Source organism: Loxodonta africana, chromosome 13 (assembly GCF_030014295.1).
Source record: "Loxodonta africana isolate mLoxAfr1 chromosome 13, mLoxAfr1.hap2, whole genome shotgun sequence".
In the NCBI taxonomy this organism is placed as follows: Eukaryota; Metazoa; Chordata; class Mammalia; order Proboscidea; family Elephantidae; genus Loxodonta; species Loxodonta africana.
The window spans coordinates 66746984-66772882 of record NC_087354.1 but is presented as its reverse complement, the minus strand read 5'-3'; the positions used below and the strand labels follow the sequence as shown (position 1 = coordinate 66772882).

Here is a 25899-nt window from a genome sequence, read left to right as displayed (position 1 = left end):
TGCTTACATAAAAAAAAAAAAAAAAACCCAAACCAAACCCGTTGCCGCCGAGTCAATTCCGACTATAGCGACCATATAGGACAGAGTAGAACTGCCCTGCAGAGTTTCCAAGGAGCATCTGGTAGATTCGAACTGCTGACCCGTTGGTTAGCAGCCAAGCTCTTAACCACTATGCCACCAGGGTTTCCTAACAAAATAGGTGTTGTATTAAAGCACTGTTTCCACAGGTCATCCTAATGCTTATAGTTCTCTGTCACTTATAACATATCACCTTGTATAACAGCTATTCAGATACATGGCTTATTTTCACCCTTTAAATGGGAAACTCTTTGAGGATAGGGATTATAGCCTACTGAGTCTGGGATAATATCTTATATTTAATTATACCTTTAATAAATATCAGATGAATGAAGAAAATGAACTTGTTACTCACCTTTAACTTTCATTATAACAGTATTTTATTTTTATGAAACAGAAAATCACACTCACCCACAGTTTCAATAAGAATGATGTCATATCCCCCTCCTTCACACAACAGAATAGCTTCATTTGTAGTCCTTGTCACACCTCCTAAAGTCCCTCTAGTGGGAGATGGCCTGATGTACGCGTTCATATCTCTTGATAACTCAGTCATTCGGGTTTTATCGCCTAAGAGTGATCCTAAAACACATACATTTTATAATCGTGGAAGAGTTATAAAGGCCAAAATCAGTCAGTCCGTTCCCAGGGGAAGTACTTGATGACATTTCTCCCGAAGTCTCAAATTGTACTTGATATCACTAAGTTTTCTCTCCAACTCACATTGTACAATGATGCCAGATTAATCTTTTTATCATGTTTCAAACCAACCAAACCCACTGCTGCTGAGTTGATTCTGACTCATCGAGACCCTACAGGACAGAGTAGAACTGCCCCATCGAGCTTCCAAGGGGGTAATCTTTATGGAAGCACACACCTGTGGAGCAGCTGATGGGTTTGAACCGGGAACCTCTGCAGTGGAGCGCTTAACCACAGTGCCACCAGGGCTATGTTTTATCATGTTAAGTCCCTCAAAACCTACAATGGCTTCCCACTGACTAGAGGTTCAAATCTAGATCCTTTGGCCTAGCACTGAAGGCCTTCAGAGCCCAGCCCCACCATACCTTCCCAATTTCAACTTCCACTAGTCCCAAACTGACCCAGGGTGGTCTCTTTACTGTCATCTTAACATGGTTACCTTTACTTCTTCCGATCCTTTGTTTGCACTCTCACACCAGACCTGTAATCTCGTCCTTTTTCTCATTTGTAATTTAAAATGTGTCAAGCCCAGCATCTGCATCCTGGTTCCACCATTCCTCACTATCCTGTAAACTCCACCTTCCTCAGCTACATAACAAAGATAAGCCACTGGGAGAATCAAATGAACATCAGTCAAAAACTGATACTACCAAAAACACATGTAACTTATCTGCTTTCCAATGATCAGTTAAAGCCCTAGCTCCTTCATAAAGCCTTTCTGGAACTCTCCTACCCTAGGCCCATCTCTGTACAGCATCCTGGAGTGAATGAGCACTCAAGTCCCCTTCCCCTTCTATCATCTCCACCAGCACTCTCTGCTCCCTATTCCTTTATTTGCAGAAATGACACTTTCTCAACCTTATATAAAGTGCTAGGCAAACGCATCTTCAAGTTGCCCCTTCCACCTGGTCTGTTGCTTTTAAGCCCTTAACAGTTGCCACTATGTCGATTCTGTGTTTCAGCATAGAACTATGCTCCAAAGGCTATTCAAAGGCTGTGATCTTTCTGTTTAATTGAACAACCAGGCCTTTCTTGGGAGGCACCTCTAGGTAGACTCTAACATCAATCTTTCGGTTAGTAGCCAAATTCTTAATCAGTGCCACTCAGGGACCCCTTTAAGCCCTCACTACCTCAAAATTTTGGAGCCTCCACTGAAAGCAACGTGAGCTGAGTGAATGGATGGAAAACAGACTGGTTCTCAACTTGGGGTGATTTTGCCCCCCAGGGGACATTTGTCAATGTCTAAAATCTTCTGTAGTTGTCACAATTGGGGGTTAGGGTGCTGCTGGCATCTACTAGGTAGAGGCCAGCGATGTTGCTAAACATCTTACAATGCTGACAGCTCCTCACAATCAAGAATCATCCAGCCTGAAGTGTCCTTAGTGCCCAGGCTGAGAAACTCTGCTTTAACATGACATAAATTCCTTGCTTGTAAGACTAGGTCTTACATATTTTGTATACTGAAAGCCCATCAGAGTGTTCATAGTACGTACTCAGTAGTGGAATAGAACTGATTATGTCTTAAGATTTAATGCTATATTTTAGCAAGTATCAATACTTGTAAATTCTAGAAGACTGAATGCCCTGGAACTACTGAGAAGACCCCTTATTCTTTTCTTTGTTGTTAGTTACCATTGAGTTGATTTGGACCTATGGCAACCCTATGAGTATTCATTTTTTTTAGCCATATGTATTTGAAGATGCAGGAGCCTGAATTTTTATTTTCACTCTGCCTAAGAGCTAACTGGTGGCAACAGTTGAGAGCTTGGCTGCTAACCAAAAGGTCGGCAGTTTGAATCTACCAGCTGCTCCTTGGAAACCCTGTGGGGGTAATTCTACTCTGTCCTCCAGGGTCGCTATGAGTCAGAATTGACTCCATGGCAATGGGTTTTAAGAGCTAACTTGTCCACGTGAAGTTGATGCTAAACATCGAGAAGCTCCCTAAAGACAGGCCCTTTTCTCCTATGACTCCAGATTAGTCTTCTCATAGGTTCTAATTCTAGAGCGTACACCTACCGTATATCTCGATTATCTTCTTTACTTTATGTAAAACTTTTTTCTAAACTCATTTTCTGCATGAAATCATCTCTGTTTAAGTCAACAACCCGCCAAAGCTATACTTTAAATCATTACCCTACAGATCCTAGCATACTAAACTAAACATTATGAAGTTACTTTCCCATATAATTGTCGCTGCCAGTGAATTCCAAACTGTTGGCTGCAGACCCCCCAGGGAGTTCTCCAAGTTATTAGAAGGGGTCTGTGAACCCAAAGGCACAGCAAGGATTGACTATGGACCAAAAACTAATGCTTCTTAAATTTTAATATTATTTTTCAAATGTCTGTACTATTCCAATAAGGTAGAAATTGATTTGTAGTGCCCTGTTTATTCTCGTGTTTTTTTTTTCTTTCAAAGTCTACATATTTCTTACCTGAGAAAGAAGGCCTTATTTTTTGTTTGAGAAAGGTTAGAAACCATACAGCTATGCAACTTTAATCACTGACTATCTTATGACATCACTCCTGCTAGTTATTATTTTCTCAAGTAATCACTTTCTTTTTCTACTGCAGGTATTCTAGAATGTTATAAAAGTACAAAAAAAAGAGCCTTCTCTCCTATATGAAAATGAGGGCCACTTGTAAGAAAAATTCCTTGTTCGAATACTTACCTTTAACTAAGTTCTTAGGCAGTAAATAAATTAGACATTACATTGAACTGTGTGACTACAGGTTTTATTTTACAGTTAACTTTTTATTACTGTGAACCCAAAGCTTTGAATGTTCTGAGCTCAATTCCTCTCTGGGTGGTAACAGGACTTGTCCACCTCCCTAATGACCTAAAACCAGAAAACTAAACCAGTTGCCCTTGAGTCATGCCAATTCACGGCGATCCCATGTGTTTTAGAATAGAACTGCGCTCCATAGGGTTTTCAATGGCTGTGACCTTTTGGAAGTAGACTACCACGTCTTTCTTCTGAGGTACCTCTAGGGGCGTTCGAACCACCAACCTTTCAGTTAGTAGCTGAATGCTTAAGCATTTGTACCACCCAGGGATTCTAGCTCTAATGACCTAAAGCCCCTGAAATATGATTACATCATCTTTATTTTTAAGTACTAAATCCACAGTATACAAACCAAACATTTCTACCAAGTACCCAACCCCTTCACAATACATGTTGTATTGTAATAGCCTGTGTTTACTTGACTGTTTCCCTCCTAAGATAGGAAGCTCCATAAAGCCAGGAGGACTGTGTCTTACACCATTACACACACAGTACCTTCTGTGCACAATGCCTTGCCTATAGTAGCAACTGGAACACAAGAAGCTGAAATCATAAAGAGGGGGTAAGGGAAGAAAAACCTTTCCTGGGTACTTATACGGTATGTTTTTGTTTCCTTTAAATGGTCCTTCAGGGGCTAGGACGGGGGGGATGATGAGGGGACTACCTTATATCCATTTCATCTCTGATATACTGCAAATTAAACTTTGAGTGACTGCATGACCTCAAATCAGTAAGTAATTGCTGAACACTGTGTGTGATGTACTATGGTAACTGCTGTCAGGGAAAGAGCAGTGAGTTAGATGGTCCTTCTAAGAGCTTTCTGTTTAACTGGACACATAATATGAGCAAGCTGTATGGCAAGCTAATACGACAAGCTATAAACAGCAGTAAGACTTTTTATTTTTTAAAGTTTAGCAAAAGAGATATTACAACAATATGAGTAGAATAAGGCATGAGTAAGAACCCGTTTGCTGAACTGAGTGGCTGCTGACGCAGCCAGGAAAAGCAGCAGGAGCAAGGAGAGGCCTGGCCTTAGGACAGCTAAAGGGCTTTGGGGTTTGCTTTTGATTACCTTCCACTTCTGGCACCTGCTCTCTCAGTTCTCTGAGCACCCAGGCTACTCCTGGTCTACTCACAGCCTGACCTCCCCTGTGAGCTCAATGCTCCCCAGGCCCCCCCTCAGCCTCCAGCTTTCCCAGCAGACCTTTCTCTCAGACAGCCCAAGCTCAGCTAGCAATTAGAGGCCTCCCGACTCAGTCAATTCTCACTACCTTGTGACAGAGGCCCTCCCCTACCCCCTGCTCTGCAATTAAAAAAAACCAGCGATACTTACCACCACTAGTACAAGAAGAAGGATCCACAGCTAGCACAGACACTTTGTGCCCTCTCTCAGTAAGCATTTTTCCAAAATATTCTATAAATGTTGATTTTCCAGCACCAGGGGGCCCGGATAATCCTAAAATGGAAAAAGGACTAAATGAAACAAATGAGATTAGCACTATGATAAGTTCTAGTGAAGGAACTCTTTGACTACTTTCTATGTTTCCTCATTGATCGAATTGAAACCATTAATGTATTTTAATGCTTCCCAAAGCAGTAAATGAAATTCATGTATCTATTCCCAAATAATAGGGATCTAGGAAAGAAATAATTTTGAGTTCTGTATGTTCGCTGAATCTATTTTTAAAAATTATAAAACACGCTTTCCCTTTTCTCTACAGTGTAGATCTTTCTGGATAGGTTTCGCTGCTTATGCCGTTAATGCGCTCAACTTCTGCAGCAGCTGCCTGCCGCTTACATCTACCCCAACTCTGCACATTTTCTATTCCGGCTAGAAAGTCAGTTCATGACTCTTGAAATTGCAAGCGATGAAGAAAATAATCTTATATTTATAATGCATAAGGTTTTTTTTCTTCCTTTATTCCACTCATAATGCAAGGAGTATTATATAAACTGAATCCTGAAAAAAATAATTAGTCTAAAGAAAGGCAAAAAATCCCCCTACTTGGTGAGTTAGACCGCAGCAGGTGAAAGCACAAACCCCGAAGCCAGCTAGCTGGTTCTCATTCCAGCTCTGCCTTACAAACTGTGTAATCTGGCACAAGTCACTTAACCTTTCTAGGCCTCAGTATCCTCTGCCATAAAATAGATAGAATGCCTGTATTTCTCTCTTCAGGACGCTGTAAGGATTAAACGATTTAATGCCCGCATTGTGTTTAGAACACTGCTTGGCATATAGTAAGAGATGCAGAGCATATATTCAATCATTTATATACACCATGGGCCCATAGGCATTTAATTGTAATTATAGTCAAAGTACATACGGTCTATGGGAAGGTTACGCTTGAATCCTCACCACGATTCCCAGGGCAGGTCCCTGTCTTAAACATCTATCTTACGGGAATAAACATTTGGCGCTGTTGTTTATGACAGTGATAAAATAACTGCAATGAAGACACATGTTTATTTGGCTTCCTAAGACCAGCATGGAAGAGCCAGAATAGCACCACAAATTTGTGAGTTGCCCCAAGAATTCCCTTTCTTTCAATGAGCCCAAGCTCAGCTAGCAATTAGAGGCTGCCTGACCCTAAACATTTCTGGGACATTTTCAAAGATTTCCTAACACCTGATAAATAAATACTTTGTCATAACTAGAATTTCTCTTGGGGAGTTTGTTGTTCTGTCTTTTTCCCATTGCTGTCGAGTCGATTCTGACTCATAGCGACCTTATAGGACAGAGTAGAACTGCCCCATAGGGTTTCCAAGGGGCAACTGGTGAACTCGAACTGCCAACCTTTTGGTCAGAGGCCATAGCTCTTAACCACTGTGCCAGCAGGGCGCCTGTCTAGACACATAAAGAATGAATACATATATGTGTGTATGCATGTATTTATATATTGCCCAATGTAATGTTCTCAAAAAGAGCTCAAGTGCCCATCAGTGGGGGCAGAACAATAATACGCACGGAAAATGTGGACCAGTACAAATATTGCTTGATGGGTTATTTTTGAAATTATCTTTCAAGCATTTATACCCTGTCACCCTAAAAACTATGAGGTTTTAGTCCCTGTATTACGAATAAAACCCCATAGTTTTTAGGGTGACAGGGTATAAACACTTGAAAGATAATTTCAAAAATAGCTCATCAACCAATAAGGAGCCCTGGTGGCACAGTGATTAAGAGCTTGGCTGCTAACCAAAAGGCTGGCAGTTCGAATCCGCCATCTGCTCCTTGGAAACCCTGTGGGGCAGTTTTGCTCTGTTCTATAGGGTTGCTATGAGTGGGAATCAACTCAAGGGCAGCAGGTGTCACCAATAACCTGAAATAAAAATACAGAAATATAGGGTCGCTATAAGTCAGAATTGACTTGACGGCACTGGGTTTTTTTTTTTTTTTTTTTACTGGGAATGTAATGCCAGTTAGTTTTTAATGTATTTACTCATTCCCCATAAAATTTCTGCACTTTGTCTACCATTTCAAGTTCCCTCTAGCAGGAAAAAAAGCAGGAAGGTTGGTTCAAATTACTGAGTTGGGATCATGAAAAGCTCTCATTCAATTAATAAGTCCCAAACTGACTTATTAATTCCCACTGGTCAAATATATATAAATTGTTTTAAAATGCTGGATTCCAAAAATGTAAACAACTGATTTACAATTAAAGAAACAAGTCAATTTTTCAAGAAATCAAATGACCATACAATGTTTTTAGACAAGAGAGGAGGTGGATATTGTCTCTCCTTTAAAATACATTTTGGTATAGAGATGGCTGGGTTTAGAACAACTCTCAGAGTTTCTTATACTTAATAGAAAGTATTTGAAAGAAGTGAGATTTGCCTATAGAAAGACTAATGAAATACCTAAGAATAAAATTTTGAAAAGTGATAAGGATAATGGTAGCTGATATAACCACAAAAATAAGAAATTTACTGCAGGCTATTAAGTAGAAACTACAAAAAATAATGAGTAAACTGATTAATAGTTCTTCCTATGCATCTTTCCATCCTGGGAACCACAGCAACAGTCTCACCAAAATAGAAATATTCTTCTCTTAAAATATTTGGTTCAAATGGTCATGGTTTTTTGTTTTTGTTTTTAACATAACAAGACTAATGTTTTACAAAGAAAAGGCATTTAAAACTCATGCAAACATTCGAAAATGAAAAAAAATTCCCCATTAGATGGCAAACTAGAATTATTTAAAAGATGAGAAAATTTAAAGTAATATTTACTGGACAGAGTGACAGAAAAAAAAAAACTGACCCACTCGAAATGCTAACGGTTTCCCTTTATTTAATTGTTCTTGTTCTCTGTGGTAGGCTAATACTTTCTGAAGAAGCACCTGGGCCAACTCTTTTTTCCTGTTGTGAGTTGATTCTATAAGCGTTATGGCCTCTGCTAAGCAGGCCCTTTGTCCTTGGATTAAACCGGTGTAAAGTTTATCCACAAATCTTTGTTCTTTATCAGAAAGTCCTTCTGTGTGTTCCTTTAAGGTTGTTTGTACACATAATTTTCTCTTTACACCATTTGACAGCAGCAACCACTTTGTATGATGGAATCCAAGAGAACTAAATGGCTGAGTACACAAGATTCCTGATCCAAGATAAGGACTTGAGGGAAAGGTGAAGTGGTAACGTCGGAAAGGTGTTCGTAAAAGGCCTTTTAGGAGATGCTGGTAAGAGTGTTGTAGCAGCACAGGAATATTCATGTCGTTTGTGTCCGAAGAAAACACTGGGAGTTTTGGGCGCAATGTGGTTTGTAACCTCCCTAGAAGAAAGAAAAACGTATTTTTTACCAGTTCAATACACAACTAAGATACTTAAGCAGTAAATTTTAAGTATAATATTTTCCCGTCTATCAAAACACACGTATTCAGGGTTCTTGGACAAATGGTAGTTCAATAAAAAAATTTTCTTACTAAAGAAAGACTCCCTTCTTGGCCACAGTTAATATTCAACGTAACCCAAGACATGGAACTACTACTGCACTGTAAAAGTGCAATTTAAATTAAAATGTTCTCCTAAATAAAAAACTTCATTCAGGTAGAAATTTTACATCTTGCTTATTTTCTTCTGTACATAGACCTTAAATTCATCTTAACTATTTCCTCAGGTCAGATATACTCTATTCTGAAACTCATTCAAAGGGTTTTAAAACAATTTCTCTGGTGTTGGCTTTTATTCATTAGTTGTGTGGGTACTTGAGGCATAAGTTTAGATACATATTGGTACTAACACTTCCCCAGGACCACAGACACACGCAAAGAATGGCCTCGCTAAAGCAAACAACAATCAGAAAAAACCTCCATGTGAAGTGAGTCATGAGGGCCGTGTAGTGTATCTCAGGGTATGACGAGAACCACCTAGGTGCTTACTGAAGAGGCGTATCCCCAGTCCCATTCACCAGAATTTCGTAGGTAACCACACTGAAGTTTGAAGTACTGTGGAATCAGATGAGGATCCTTCACTTAGATTTACTGACATTCTCCACTTCTAATGGTATCACGGAGCACTGAGCGTCAGGATACTGCAGAGGTTTCCAGCAACGGCCACCATGAGTCTCTGCCACTTAGCTGTAATGATCTTGGGCAAGTTACTTAACCACTCTGCGCCTCAGTTTCCACTTGAATAAACGGTAGATAACAAGAGTATCTCTCTAATAGGGTGACTGTGAGAACTAAATGAATTAACTCATGTAAAAGGCTCGGAATAGTACCCAATACAACAAATAATAAGAGCGCAACCAACATTAGCTCTTATTATAACACCAATTTACAAAATACTAGTAATAATTAAGTCACAGATCTAGCTTCCTGCAGCACGCTAAAATTTACAGACAAATACACATATAAAAGGTCGGCAGTCTGAATGCACTAGTGGCTCCTTGGAAACTTTATGGGGCAGTTTTACTCTGTCCTGTAGGGTTGCTATGAGTTGGAATCAACTTGATGGTAATGGTTTTTTTTTTTAAATACCCAGTATGGATTTATGATTATTTGTAAATTTTGGTTTCAAGTACTTCATAGCTACAATAAAATAAATTATTGCTCTAAGCTACTTCTCTAAATGGTACTTCAAGGCCAATCAGCATGAAATTAATTTTAGCTAATAAATACACTAACAAGAAAAGAGTAAAAATATGTCAAGATTTTTTGTTGTTGTTAAAACTGTAATTGCTCATCAGTTTTCCAGACAACTTTGAAAATTTTTTTTACTATTTGTTTTTTGGACTTTATGACTTCCACAGTTTTTGAAGACTTTTACAAAATTAGTCTTATGCTAAAAGGACAATGTATTAAAAAGGTATAAATTTTTTTTCTAAAAAACAATTTAAAAAATCCATACCCCCTACCCCCAAACACACAAAATGACATCTAGAACAAAACATAAAAACTATGAGGGAATCTACTTTGGAAGCTCTCCTAATGCCATCTTCAAGCGCACTCCTCTCATCAGCACCACTGCCACCAACACTATACCAGAAGCTCATAGGCAAGAACTGTATTTTCATTCAACCACTATCTTCTGAGCGCATCCTACTTTCCAGGTCTCACGCTAGGTCATAAGAATAATAGTGATGATGGTAACGGTATTGATGGTGATGACAATGACATTTTATTATGTTCCAGTCATTGGTCTATATAGTCTCCTAGGGCTGCTGTAACAAATTACCACAAACATGGCAGCTTAAAACATGAACAATTTATAATCTCACAGTTCTGGGAGCCAGAATTCCAAAACCAAGGTGTCAGCAGGGCCGCACTCCTCCTGAAGGCTCTAGAGAGAATCCTTCCTCGCCCCTCCCAGCACCCTCCTTGACTCGTGGCTATATAACTCCAATCTCTGTCTCGTCTTCACATGGCCTTCTCCTCTTCTCTGTGTGTTTCATTGGATTTGGAGGTTGCTGGAATAATCCAGGATGAACTCATCTTGAGATCTTTAACTTAATTACATCTGTAAAGATGCTTTGTCCAAATACGATTATATTCACAGGTCCTGGGGATTAGAATGTGGACATATCTTTTTGTCCCCTCATTCAACACACTATACCTTCTTAGGTGGACTGCCTCATTATTTTATCCTGTATAATATAATCCTGGCAGTTCAAGAATTCAAAGAATAATAAACACCATGTCCAAGGAAAGAACAAAATGCTATAGGAATACAAAAGATTACAGGAACTAACTCTTCTTGGGAAGTGGAAGGGACAAAACATGGAAGAGTCAATGTCAGGTCTGGTCTTAATGGATAAGTTGAAGAAGTAAGAGGCAGGCTTTCCAGGCTGAGGATTTAAATGTGCAAAGGCAGGGTTGGGATTTGTTGTTTTCCCAGTCATACCAGAAAAGATTGAGAAGTTCAATGAGGGAGAAGCCTGCGGTATATGGCACTAGTGAAAGCAGATGTGGCTGGACCGGGATGTAAACTGAGGCCAAGTTATGAAGCCAATGGGCTAGAGTGTGTCTTGTTGGCAGTGGGGAAATGGCAGAGACTTTGATGGAGGTGAGTGGCATAATCAACTTTGTTTTTTAGGAGAAAACTCAAGAAGCTGGTCAAGAGTATTGAGACCCTGGTAACACAAGCCCCAGTTTAGGAAACCCCAGCAAAGAGTCAAACAAGAAATAAGGACTTGAACTTAGGCAAGGCATTAAGGGATGGAAAAAAGAAGCCAGATTCAAGACATTTCTGTCCATGTTAGAATACTCAAAGCTTGACAAGGAGCCTGGCTCATTGCAATTGCTCAAAAAAAGCTGCTGTTCTGAACTTTTTTTATTCCTCAATTGCCTGGCACTCTAGAGTTCAAATACTTTATTCTCCTAAACAATTCCGTAAGGACAGTAGGACAGTAATTATTTTTCCCTTGGAATAGGAAACGAAGAGTGAGAGAGGTAGGTGACCAGAGTCAGCCACTGGCAGAGCCAGAACTTACACCCAGGTCTTCTGACTACAGAATTCCTTCTTAACAAATTTTTAGAATAAAAGAGAAGTCCTTCGGCTAAAAGAGAAACATATTAGTAGCTCTCCTCACCTCCCAAAGAGAGTAAGAAAAGTTTTCATTATACAGTGATGGTGGTGGTATTAGGAGAAGCCAAAGAAAAGAGGGAATGCTGGCAAAGATACAGAAGATCCCTATTTCTAAATCTAGTCCTGTTCGCCCATAAGGGAGTTGTTGTCATATGTAGTCAAGGAGAAAATTAGAACTATTTAAAATATGCTCTTTAATTAACAAGTGTTACCATGACTACCTCTTATCACCAAACAAGCTTTGTTCAAAAAAGAGCAAAGTGATATATTGAGAGAAAGGAAAAAATAAATAAATAAATAAAGTAGGCCCGGAAAGGTGAGGTACAACGTGTGATCCCTGAGGCGGTACACTACACTCCAAAAGAACATTTTTAAAATTTACACAGACAGAAATCCAGGGAATAAGTGTGGGGATAGATATTAAGGGTGTGGGATAATGGTGAAAGGAACATAAAGTTAGATCCAGCCGAATTTATTGATATGGGTCTATTAAGCAGATTTGGGATTCAATGTATTAACTCAAAGGGTTAGGAAGGGCTCTTAACAGTTTGGTTTGATGGCTGGAACATGGACCAAAAGGTTGCCTATACTAAATGAAGTTGAAATGCCAGAACTATCTTGGTATACTATAGAGGAAGGTATCCAAAGGCTCAGGGAAACTGGAACGTTAGAGTGGATGTATCATGTTAAGACCTGCCTATCTACCCTTGGAGTGTCAAGATAACACACCTTTTAACGTGACTGCGAGGAATAAATTTGTGAGGGGAGCTGTAGCATCTGTGAAAAGCTCTGTGATCCCTCTTCTCTGGAGGTCAGATATTACAGTAGGAACCTAAATGTAATGGACATAATTGGATTCCAAGGTGGCAGGGGCCAAGTTGCAGCACGTAAGCACCAATGACAAGGTGGGCATGGTTATTGTAACAGAGAGGTAATCAGAAACAAAAAGGTAATCAGAATAGCCTGACTTGCAGACACCTATGGTATTAGCAAGTTGGTCACTGTGTCCCTAGAAATGAAACAGATGGGAAGCATACTAAACATTTACTTGGTCTGAATAAGCAGAAGAGTTCTAGATCAAGTGAACAGTGAATCATTGAAACAGAGAATCATGACCCCTCAATCAATTCCAAGACTTGAGCCAGTTACAAACCCACAATCTCTTGAATGAGGGGGAGGCCAGGTCCCTTTGAGGAAGGACCCCACTACACTGCCAAAAATGTATACTATTAATCTTTCTCCCAGTCTTCCCCCAAAGGATCTACAACCTTTCACCAGAGTGACTGTTCACTGGGGAAAAGGAAGTAATCAGACTTTTAGGGAATTACTAGACACTGGCTCTGAACAGACACTAATCCCAGGAGACGCAAAACATGACTGTGGTCCACCGGTCAGAGTAGGAGGCATATGGAGGGCAAGTTATTAATAGAGTTCTAGCTCAGATCCATCTCACAGTGGGTCCAGTGGATCCCTGAACCCATCCTGTAGTGATTTCCTGTTAGTAAAGGCCACTAGAAGCATTTGGTTTCAGTTGGCAAGACCAGTAATACACCTTCACTGTTCTATCTCATTTACCAAGCGAACTGAAAAGCTGTTAGTTTTGAGTGGGGCCCAGAACGAGAGAAGACTCTGTAACAGGTCCAGGGTGCCGTGTAAGCCGCTCTGTCACTTGGGTCATATGACCCAGCTAATCCAATGGTGCTAGGGTTGTCAGCGGCCAATAGAGATGTATTTGGAGTCTTTGATAGGCCCCTATAGGTAAATCACAGTGCAGGCCCTTAGGATTTTGAAGCAAAGCCCTGTCATTCTCTGCAGATAACTACTCTCCCCTTGAGATGAAGTAAAATCCCCGCAGTGGGCAGAACTTCAAGCACTGCACTTGGTTGTTCATTTTGCTTGGAAGGAGAAATGGTCAGTTGTGTAATTTTATACCAATTTATTCTTCCTTATTTTTTATGAATATGTTTGTGTGTGTGTGTGTGTAGGTATAAATACGTGTGTGTTTGGTATAAGCAGTTTGTGATTGGTTGTTAACCTAAAAGATTGACAGTTCCAACCCACTCAGCAGCCCCATGGAAGAAAGGTCTGGTGAACTGCTTCTGTAAAGACTACAGCCAAGAAAACCCTATGGAGTTTGAAAGATTAGACAGGAACCTGTGGGGATAGGGGATAGGGAGGAACAACCCAGAAAAGGAGGGTGAGAATAGCTGCGTAACCTGAAGAATGTAATCCATGTTACCAAACTGTACGTGTAGAAGCTGTTGACTTTGTGTATGTTTTGCTGTGTATATTCTCAATGACAACCACAAAATAAATAAAATTCAGGGAAAAAAAAAAAGCCTATGGAGTTGTTCTACTCTGTCTTACATGGGGTCACCATGAGTTGGAGCCAACTTGACAGCAGCCAACCAACTACATATAATACATATATTTATATAATCTCAAATATTTTTGCTTTCTTCCCTCTCTTATTCCCTTATCATATAACATAAGATGTACTAACTTTACTTCACAGTATTTAAGTTACAGGATATCAAAGAGAAGAATAAACATGACCGAAAGACTTTGTATCCTTTCCTGGGGAAAGTGTCAGTGCGTTTTCAGTTATACAAAGGATAGTTGTATCATGGTAGGCAGAAGTACGACTTTGCTATTGTCTTTATTTGGAGATGAATATGGTTTAAGGAGATATGTATAGGTGCCATGTAGACAGGAGATGGACTGTGTTAGCCAATTTTATGTGTCAACTTAGCTGGGCTATGGTGCCCAGTTGGTCAAACACTAGTCTAGATATTGCTATAAAGGTATTTACATGTGATTAACATTAAATCAGTTGACCTTAAGTAAAGCAGATTACTGTCCATAATGTGGGTCAGCCTCCTCTAGTCAAGTGAAGGCCTTAAGAGCAAAAAATGAGGTTTCCCAAGGGAGAAACACAAGACTATAAATAGAAATTCTGTGGGAGTTTCCAGCTCACCACCTGACCCACCCATTTTGGACACAAGACTGCTAGAGTTTCCAGCCTGTTCTATGACCTCTGGATTCTGGACTTGCCAGCCCTCACAGCTACGTCAGCCAGTCTCTTAAAATCAATCAATTTCTCTCTCTCTCTCTCTCTCCCTGCATATATACTTACGTTGATCGAATACATTATATTTGAGTAACAATCTTAACCTGTGTGATCTGAGAACCTCTACTAAAAACATTCTGCCTTCTAAGTTTCCTGTTTTGAATCAAAGCACTTTTTGACATCTAACCAACCTCCCCAATCGGAAAAACAGAAAGTTTGTAAAGAACCAAATTCAGTAACACGAGCCTCATTTACAATATGCAAGCAAATAACACTCCCTAAATAAATGAGATGAATAAAAATGAGCTAATGACCAGTATCATACATTGCTCTAACATGTAAAACAGTGAATTCTTACAAAAATTTAACTGCAGTCTTTCTCAGGGAATTCATGCCAACGATCTGACAAACTTCATGCTGCAGGCTTTATCACAATGTAGGATTGTGAAGTTCTCTGCCCTTTGATGTCAATACAAATCTTAAAAGGCCTTTAAAAGAAAAGAGCTAGGAAATTGATACCACTTTAAACATTCTTTTGCCCAAACCGAAATGCTATCCAGATGTATATAATTCTAGGTTTTGACACCTTCAAAACTGTGCCTGGGGGCTAATTTCTTGGTGCCCCCAAACCTTCTTGGCTGTAATGGCAGAGTAGCGCTGAAAAACGCTTATTATGTGTAAGGCATTATGCATGCATTTCCTCAGCTTTCCTCACAACAATCCTACAGTAGATGACATCCCGTTCCAGGTGAGGCTTGGCAACATTAGGTTGCGTGACCAAGGCCTCAGAACTAGTGACGGCACTTGGAAAACACTTTGGATTTCATAACTCCATAGTGTCAACTCTAGACTGCTCTATACAAAAAAGAGGCATGGCGTCATGGCAAAACAAAGGAAAATAAATAACCCTTTAAATTTGAATATGCCATAATTATGGCAGGCTATTTATCTTTTTAACTTTCTGTGTGTGTGAGCCAAAATGAAATATTAGGTTACAGTGCCTTGCAAACCTTATCAGTAGGAAAAAATAATCTATCAGTAGGAGATCCCAATAATGTATTAGGTGACAGAGCCAGGGCGGACCATTTCAAATTAAATATCTGTTTTGTACTCCATAGAGAATAATTCACACCTGATAACTGTGAGTTCATCATATACTTAAATGCACTAATTTATCCAACCAACCTGATTTTAAAGAAGCCCATAAATTTTCTAAAAGCCAACAGGGCAGAACAAACTAAGTCTGCTAAACTGGCAATATCACGTAGGTAGGAAGAAGGAATTCCCACCAGCTCACGTAACAAAGCTATCTTTCCCTGCTTTCTTAAGGCGAGAAATCAGAGAACCTGGCCAATAACCCAATCAAACTGTTTCAATTAATTTTCATGATTCCTGAAAGTATTGGTTTTATCCTACAGTTTGTAAGCTGAGCACTATCAAAATTCAAGAGAAGTTCTGTAGCATTTACTACATTCAGTAAGATACCTCAAAGCACTGCCATTCTTAGTAAAACAAAACAAAACCCATTGCCATCAGCTAATTCCGACTCATAGCGACCCTATTCGACAGAGTGGAACTGCCCCATAGGGTTTCCAAGGAGCAGGTGGTGGATTCAAACTGCTGACCTTTTGGTTAGCAGCCGAACACTTAACGACTGTGCCACCAGGCCTCCATTCTTAATAAACCAGATGTCAATTTATTAATACGTCACAAAAAACCTAATAGTCAAGCAGGTGAAAATACTGAAGTGGGTCTGTAAGTGCGTCCCCTCCCCTGTAAGAAGGTACACATGGACAATAGCATTTTAAGATTAACATTTGTTTTCCTCAAAAATATATTGTATATCCAGTCCCTAGGAAGAAACACATTTCTATCCCAGTCTTCAGTACACATGCATATTACTGAAACAAGTTTCACAAAACAATACTTACCGCTGTTACATGCTAGATACTCTAATACTGTCTTTTCTATTCTATTCCATTTTTCAAAATGATGATTACAACCCACCAATGGGTATAACCTTAAGCTTGAAAAACTCTGACCTACTACAGCCACCTCTATAACCATTATTAATTCATCTTCCTTACCACCACTTACCCTCATAAAATGTAAATCTGATTATATTACTCTTCTGCTTTACACATTTATAAGGTTCCCTCTGCCTTAGGGTAAAAAAAAATTTTTTTTTCTGTATTTCAGTCATCCTTTCATTCAACAAATATTTACTGAGAATCTACTATATCCTAGACACTGTGCCACACTTTGTAACACGCTGGTGAAGTTTACAACCCAGCTAAGAAAACAGCCATTACATAAACATTTCATACTATCTAGGCGTGCTCCTGTCTACCTCTCCAACTTAATCCATTCTCCTCCCCCACCTTTACCACATTGCTCTATTCTGATCTGCACAAAGGTCCCAGAAAACGTCACACTCTTTTATACACCTTGACCATTGTCCTTGATATTCCTTTGTTTGGAAGGCTCTTCTCTCCTTTAATCATCTCACAGATTCCTGCTCAGCCTTCAAGAACCAAGAGTCTCCTCTATTAATAGTTCACTGGTCTCCTTTCTCCGACCCCCAGTCACGACTCCCTCCTCTTGCCTTCATGCACTGGCCAAATCTATTACAGTGCTGATCACAGTTTTGTGATCATTTTTTAAGATGTCAGTCTTTCTCTAGACAGGGAGTTATCTTTGTATTCGCAGTGTATGATGGCTCACAGAAGAAATGAATGAACGTATGCTGTAATTTTGCATGGGTCAATGATTCCACTACACTGATTAGTCAGTTAATCAATGTTTTGAAAACATACATTTTTCTAGATTTTACAGTAAATATATATATATATATATTTTATATTTATTTTCAGGGCTTTCTTTTCAAAGGCTGATTTCAATATATGGATGTTTTCCTTCATTAAAAATTTGCTCAGCAGCAGCCAGTCTGACTTGGGGTATTTGTCTTGAAATTGATCCAATGAATATTCTCAATTTCAATAACTACTCTGGCAAGAAAAAGCACACAGGATTTCCAAAATCAATATATTAGGTCAGTGTCTGTGTCGCAGCACGATGCAGAGGCACTGCAGTGTGGGCCATGTGTTTCCATTTCTCATTCTAATCACCATGACTTGACGAGAAGCTGTCAACTGCCATTTATCTCTTTACCATCTCCCACTGCCCCCACAGAAGGCTTTCCTTTCTCCTTTCAATTAATAATCTCAGGAAATTTTTGTAGAGTAGGGTGGCCTTTTAAACAAGGTTTTAAATAGGTCACTGTTACATAAGAGTAATACAGAACACACACTGGATTCATGCAGGGATTCTCTAATGCTTTCTGTCCACTTCGCCTTTTATCACTTTTCCAGTAAGACTCAGATTTTACAATTTCTACTTTTAGGTTTTCTTCTGCTTGGGAAGTTTCCATGTTTCTAAATCTTATCACCATTAGATTCCCATTGCTACCACCCTAGACCTGGGCAGTCTCTCATAGTCAGTTTCTTCATCTACAAAATGGAAACGCTAAGATCTACACATCAGGGTCACAATGAGTATGAGATGAAATGGTGTGTGTGAGACAGCCTGGCACAGAACCAGCACTGAGCAGGTGCTAATGAACTGTAAGGGACTTTTCTTTCTTCCTCCCCAACCCTTCCTCTCAGACTTCACAGCAAGACTCATCTTGAAACATGAATGTGATCTCCTTACTCTTCTCCAGTTCCTCCAATAATTCCCACACCCTATGTTACAGATTCAATATTGGACATAGATTCAATTGTGTCCCCCAAAAATATGTGTTGTAAATCCTAACCTCTATGCTTGTGGTTGGAGCCCTGGTAGCGCAGTGGTTAAAAGCTTGGCTGCTAACCAAAAGTTTGGCAGTTCAAATCCACCAGCCTGCTCTTTGGAAATGCTATGGAGCAATTCTACTCTATCCCATAGGGTCCTATGAGTCAGAATCGACTCAATGGCAAGGGGTTTGTTTGTTTGTTTATGCCTGTGGTTATAATCCCATTTGGGAATGAGTTGTCTTTGTTAGGTTAATGAGGCAGGTTTACTGTAGGGTGTATCTTGAGTCAATCTCTTGCGATATGAGATTAAACAAATGAGGGGATAGAGATAGATGGGGTAAGACAGATGCTGAGGCATATGCAGTACTCCCAGGAAGCAGGGGCAGAAGCTGAAGGGACAAGGAGCTTCCTCCAGAGCAGACAGAAAGAGAAAGCCTTCCTCTAGAGTTGGCATTCTGAGTTCTGGCTTCTAGTCTCCTAAATTGTGAGAAAATAAATTTCTGTTTGTTAAAGCCATCCATTTGTGGTAGTTCTGTTATAGCGGTACTAGATAACTAAGACAGAATTTGGTAGCGAGAAGAGGGGTGCTGCTGTAACAGATACATAAAATGTGGAAGTGGTTTTGGAATTGGGTAATGGGTAGAGCTGGAAGTTTTAAGGTACCTAATAGTAAAAGCCTAGATTGCCTTGAAGAAACTGTTGGTAGAATTATGAATGTCAACAGTGACTCTGATAAGGGCTCTGAGGAAGTGAGCAGAGCTATAGAGAAAAGTCTCTGTCTTATATGGGATCAGCAACAGAGTGCTGCTAGAATTGTGAACATTAAATGTGCTTCTGGTAAGGCTTTAAATGAAAATAATAAACATGTGATTGGACAAGGGAGGAAGGGCTGTGCTTTTTATGCAGTGGCAAAGAACCTGTCTGAATTATGTTCAAATGTTTGGTAGAAGGTAGAACTTGTAAGTGATGAACTTGGAGCCAATGGAATGGGGAAATTATCTAACAATTCCATTCACATCACATGCAAGTAAAATTACACTCGATTATTCAAAAACAGTTGCAGCAGTATAAAGACAGGGAACTGCCAGAAATTCAAGCAGGATTCAAAAGAGGATGTGGTACGAGGGATATCGTTGCTGATGTCAGGTAGATCCTGGCAGAAAGCAGTGAATATAATAAAGATGTTTACCTGTGTTTTATTGACTACACAAAGGCATTCGATTGTGTGAATCACAACAAATTATGGATAACATTCCGAAGAATAGGAATTTCAGAACAGTTAATTGTGCTCATGAGGAACCTGTACATAGACCAAGAGGCAGTTTGTTTGAACAGAACAACGGGATACTGTGCGGCTTAAAATCAGGAAAGGTATGTGCCAGGGCTGTATCCTTTCACCATATTTATTCAATCTGTATGCTGAGCAAATCATCAGAGAAGCTGGACTGTATGATGAAGAATGCTGCATCAGGATTGGAGGAAGATTCTAACAACCTGTGATTTACAGATGACACAACCTTGTTTGCTGAAAGTGAAGAGGACTTTAAGTACTTACTGATGAAGATTGAAGAAGACTGCGGCCTTCAGTATGGATTACACCTTAATATAAAAGAAACAAAAATTCTCACGACTGGACCAATAAGCAACATCATGATACAGGGAGAAAATACTGAAGTTGTCAAGGATTTCATTTTACTTGGATCCACAATTACACACCCATGGAAGCAGCAGTCAAGAAATCAAATGCTGTATTGCATATGGGCAAATCTGCTGCAAAAGATCTCTGTTAAGTGTTAAAAAGCAAAGATGTCACTTTGAGGACTAAGGTGCATCTGACCCAAGCCAAGAGCCTCGTATGCATGTGAAAGCTGGACAATGAATTGGAAAGACCGAAGAAGAATAGATGCCTTTCAATTATGGTATGGGCAAAGAATATTAAATATACCATGGGCTGCCACAAGAACAAACAAATCTGTCTTGGAAGTATGGCCAAAATGCCCCTTAGAAGCCAAGATAGCAAGATTTCATCTCACCTACCTTGGACATGTTATCAGGAGGGCCTAGTCCCTGGAAAAGGATATCATATTTGTAAAGTAGGGAATCAATGAAAAAGAGGAAGTCCCTCAATGTGATTAACTGACACATAGTGGGTGCAACAATGGGCTCAAACAGCAAGGATTGTGAGGATAGCACAGGACCTGGCTGCGTTTCATCCTGTTGTTCATCAGGTCATGATGAGTCAGAAAAGAACTCACAGGACCTAACGACACTTTGGACACAAACCTACATGAAGCGTTTACTACTTAAAAGAATATTCTGGACTTTGTAGACTATCCAAAAATAAGAATTCTACACAACAAGCCTGCAGGAAACTTTCAGTTTTCTACTTACTTGGAAGAATTTTTATTTCTGTTTTTCCAAAATATATGTAATACAACACTACTCTTAAGGTAATAAAATGAGAAAAAAATTCCATCCTATCATTTTGACTTAGGTTGCTTTTCATTTTCTAATGAGGAAATACGGAAATACATACTATTTGATGAGTGCACGTCCTCTGTTGAAAGTGACCTAGCCCTTGCCCCAACACGGTATATAACAGAACCTGGAGGTACTGTTTGTGGCTTCCAGTTTGAATTATACTCATGTATTTTTATACTTTCATACACTGGATTCGGAAACCCTGGTGGCATAGTGGTAAAGTGCTATGGCTGCAACCAAAGGGTCGGCAGTTCGAATCTGCCAGGTGCTTCTTGGAAACTCTATGGGGCAGTTCTAACTCTGTCCTATAGGGTTGCTATGAGTTGGAATTGACTCCACGGCAGGAGGTTTGGTTTTTTTGGTGTACATTGGCTTGGTGGTGTAGTGGTTAAGAGCTCGGCTGCTAACCAAAAGGTCAATAGTTCAGATCTGCCAGCCGCTCCTTGGAAACCCTATGAGACAGTTCTACTCTGTCCTGTAGGGTCGCTATGAGTCGGAACCTACACGACAGCACCTAACAACACAACACTGGACTACCGTGCATTTCCAACCCGGCCTGGGGTTAAAAATAACCAGTTGCCGAGCTTGGGGGCGGCAAGGGACGAGTCTCCTTACCAAAGCCGCTCATCAACCTGCCCAAAGTAACGAAAATTTAAAACACTGTTTACAGGGCATTTCTTTTTTAGGGAAAAGCCAAACAAGAACTTTCCCTCTTAACCCATTTGCCGACACTTGCCTGTCCCCATACTATGCACCACCCCCAACATCATCTATTTAATATCCTCCTCTTCCTCCCCCACCCCAATCCTGCAGAGGGCGCCCCCGACAACGAGACTACCCCTTCGCACCCCCGCGACCCAAGCGGGAGCGCGGCCCCAACTACAGAACGCGTCCCTCAGCTCCCGCCCCCCAATACTCACCCGCCTGAGGCCGCGGAAGGGCAGCTTCGCCCCGCCCCTTCCGCCTGGTCCGCCCCGCCCCGCGCTCGTGGAGGCGCGCAGGCGCAGCGCGGACAGCCGGACGCACGGGTTAAGGGGTGTGGCTGGGGGCTGGCGGTGGCGTGGGGCGTGGCTAGGATCCCGGAAGACGTGGCTGCGGTGAGAGTCCGGCTTTCGGCCGGGCATGGAGGTCAGCCGGGCACTTGGAAGTTCCCGCGAAAGTGAAGCGGGGAGGGCGGTATGCGGCCTTCGGGGTTGCTTTTACTTTCTGCAGGTCCAGATTGGATCTTTCGCCTCCAACGCTCAGAAATAACGTTCACCTCCTCCCGGCCCTGGCGTTTCGCCGTCCCGGTGAAACGAAGTCAAGTGCAGCCTCCAGGAGCCCGCGGTGGCCACTTCTTCCGCTCACCGGGCGGTGAAAATGTGAAATAGTGGACGAACGAGTAACGTCTAACTAACTGGTGCAGTTAGGGCCACTCGAATTCTGCAAAGCCACTTGTAACCCATTGGAAAAAATGCTCAACGTTCAGCCGAGATACAGCTTAAGGTTTTAAACCGTGGCGTGGTATTAAGTGGCTGAAGTACCCACTATTTTTTCCTTAAAAGTCAGCCATTCGTATTAATATTTTTTAACGTGCCACTCTCACTGCTGCGGGTATGCTCTCGGGAGACACCCGAGGGGAAAAGGCTCTACCTGACATGGAGAGAAAAACAAACATGCTTATTATTTGCTACTCACTGCGGGTTCAGAATAGTAACTGGAAAAAAAAAAAAGATTATGTAATAAATAGTAAACCTGAATTGTGTACTCTAATAGTATTTTTAGGGAAAACTTTATTTAAATAAAATAAAATTTATTTTTATTTTATATATTTTTTTGCGATAAAACTCTTCACCATGGAGTTGATTCTGACTCAAAGGCACACTGTAGGATAGAGTAGAACTACCCCCTGGAGTTTCCAAGGCTGTGATCTTTACAGGGAGCCCTGGCTGAACAGTGGTTAAGAGCTCAGCTGCTAACCAAAAGGTCAGCAGTTCAAATCCACCAGCTGCTCCTTAGAAACCCTATGGGGCAAGTCTACCCTGTTCTATAGGGTACTATGAGTCGGAACCAACAGCACCTAACAACAACATACTTATAAGAAAATACAAAATTCATTTATATAGTAGCTTTCTTAGAGTCTGACCTTAAGAAGTGGTGTACCTTATCTAAGAGCTGTGGGAAATCACTTGAGAAATGACCTCAGTCTTGAAGGCTCATCATGCTGAAGCTGCTTACCAAGGCCCATTTATCAAAGTGGTGTTAATGTATATTATGTATTCGATGATCACTGCTCTATGCTGTGTATGTTGTCTTACAATTTTAACATTAGTTAATTCTTATAGAAATTTGGCAATGTGTTACAATTTTTAAAATGTTCATGTATTTCAGCAAATATTTAGTGAGTCGCTTGTTATTGTTTTGTTGTTATTAGGTGCCATCAAGTTGATTCTGACTCATAGCAACCCTATGTACAACAGAATGAAGAATGAAACACTGCCCGGTCCTGCACCATCCTCACAATCATTGCTATGCTTGAGCCCACTGTTGGAGCCACCGCATCAGTCCACCTCTCCAGGTCTTCCTCTTTTTCCGCTGACCCTCCACCTTACCAAACACACTGCAGTGGGGAAGCCTGTGGGAATTGGATACGTTAAATTTGAAATGCCTATTAGACATTCAATTTGGGAGTGATCAGCATAAAAAAACAAACTGTTGCCAGCAATTTGATTCCAACTCATTGTGACCATGTGTGTTACAGAGTAGAACTGCTCCATAGGGTTTTCTTGGCTGTAATCTTTATGGAAGCAGGTTGCCAGGCCTTCTGTGGTGCTGCTGAGTGGGTTTGAACTGCCAACCTTTAGGTTAGAAGGCAAGCACAAACTGTACCAACCAAGGAAGCCAGTAAAGGAAGCAGGCCCTAGAGACCTCTCATTTTACAGGTCAGAGGAAGAGGAAGATTTAGCAAAGAAGACTGTAAAATGGCAACTGAGGTAGGAGAAGAACCAAGAGAGAGGAGTGGTTCAAAAGTCAGGTGAATAAAGTCAATCTTGGAAGGTCACAAATTTTGCAGCATGAAGTTCCACAGTGGTTTCAAAGAGTGATGGGGCAGAAATCTGATTGGGCGGGTTTAGGGGAGAATAGGAAAAAGAGGAATTGGGGGTAGTGAGTTTAGAAGACCAAGGAAGAACTAATCTTAGGGACATATTTTCTCCTAAAAGGTGTATGCTTTCAGAGGTACTTTAGATTCCTTTCTTAAGTGAGTTATATGAGAAACACTTCGAGTAGCGTTAGACAGTAGTAGCTGCTAGCTAATAATATTATCATTGTATTAGTGTTGAATTGTTACTGTAACAAATTGCCACAAATTTAGGGGTTTAAAACAAGACAGATTTCTTCTTACAGTTCTGTAGGTTTGAAGTCCATCCTGGATCTCACTGGCTGAAATCAAAGTGTCAGCCGGCTGCATTCTTTCCTGGAGGCTCTAGGGGAGAATCTCTTTCTTTGTCTTTTCTAGCTCCTAGAGGCTGCACGTATGTCTTGATTCATGGCCCCCTTCCTCCATCTTCAAAGCCAGCAGCATTGGGTCAAATCCTTTTCACATTGCATCACGCTGTTCACGATTGAGAAAGGTTCTCTGCTTTTAAGGATTTATGTGATTAAGTTGGGCCCATCAGATAATCCAAAATAATCTCGCCATCTCAAATTCCATAACCTTAACCACACATCTGCAGAGTTCTTTTTGCCACATAAAATAACATGTTCCCAGGTTCCAGTGATTAGGGTATGAACATCTTTGGAGGACCTCTATTCTGCCTACCACGATCAGCTCCCTGGCCCTCAAAGATTCCTGTCCATCAGTATGCAAAATACATTTATTCTCTCCCAATATCCCCCAGATTCTCAGCCCTTTGCATCATCTCATCTAAATCTCAAAAGTACCAAATTTCATCATCTAAATCAACTAAATTGTTACGGGTGAAGCTCAGGGTATAATCCATCCTAGGACAAAATTCTTTCCATCTGTGGACCTGTGAAACTAGCAAGTTATCTGCTCCCCAAATACAGTAGTGGGTCTTGTATAGTAACAGTTGTAGTTATTCCCATTCAAAAAGGGAGAAAATGGAAGGAAAAAAGGAGTCCCTTGTCCAAGTAATTTCAAAATCCAGTTGGACAATTTCCATTCAATTTCCAGGCCCAGGAATAATCCTCTGTGGCTCTTGGCTCCACTCTCCATACACTAAGAATTAGTTCGCGGACACCGAGAGGCCATTCTGCCTACCACGATCATTATTACTACTGTTACCGGATTTCTTATTATGTCTTACTAATATCCATTTACTAGAGGTTCTTTAGCTCTTAAGTTTCTCAGTTAGCCCCAGTGAAGTGGTTAATTACCTTTATACAAATACATGATCTGTACCTGAGGAGCTTACCATTTTAAGGAATCATTTCACAGGAAATGGCAACTATGCCATCTAATTTCTCTTAGATGGAAAAGAATGCAATCTCACCTCTACATGCAGTTCATTATTTGAAAATTATTGATTTCTTTCCGGCCAAAAGGTACCTAAATTATGTTTCATTTTATGGGATATGGAAAGTTTTACAAGTTAAAAGTTTTCACCCTTGCCCTTTAAGGACGTTAGGAACCCATTTCTGCCTTCCAGCAGGTGGCAGCAAATCAATACTAGGTAAAAAAAGAGGTACAGTGAAATTGCTGTGATTGTCTTTTCCTTGTAAATGTTCTGGGTGTTGGCTTAGCTAGGAGAGCAAAAAGGGTAAGTATTGCTGTCAGATTGTGGGAATTTATATCAATTTATCAACTAGTTCAAAGAGTGTAGTTTTGGGGACCACATTTTATTATGTAGTCATATGAATATTGTTCTTCATTGCTGTCTCTCACAAAATCGAAAGTCCATTTGTAAGCCATTTTGCTCACGTGTTATTTGTGCTTACATGTTTATTATGCTCACATATTGTTTTCATTGATAAA

The 25899-nt window shown here is 40.4% G+C and overlaps 1 protein-coding gene across 3 annotated transcripts in view; it reads right to left on the bottom strand.

The window, feature by feature from the left end:
• The window catches only part of MMAA (metabolism of cobalamin associated A), a 37886-nt gene extending 16006 nt beyond the window's left edge, over window positions 1-21880 (bottom strand). For 2 of the 3 annotated variants that reach the window (XM_064267547.1, XM_064267545.1), the window contains exons 1-5: window positions 21845-21880; window positions 19999-20042; window positions 7822-8325; window positions 4894-5016; window positions 490-660 (exon numbers count right to left, since the gene is read on the bottom strand). In XM_064267547.1, coding sequence (XP_064123617.1) covers window positions 490-660; window positions 4894-5016; window positions 7822-8266 — 739 coding nt within the window. In that variant the 5' untranslated portion in view covers window positions 8267-8325; window positions 19999-20042; window positions 21845-21880. The remainder of the gene's footprint in view (window positions 1-489; window positions 661-4893; window positions 5017-7821; window positions 8326-19998; window positions 20043-21844) is intronic. The other variant, XM_064267546.1, reaches the window with a different exon arrangement.
• Between the last annotated feature and the right edge of the window lie 4019 nt (window positions 21881-25899).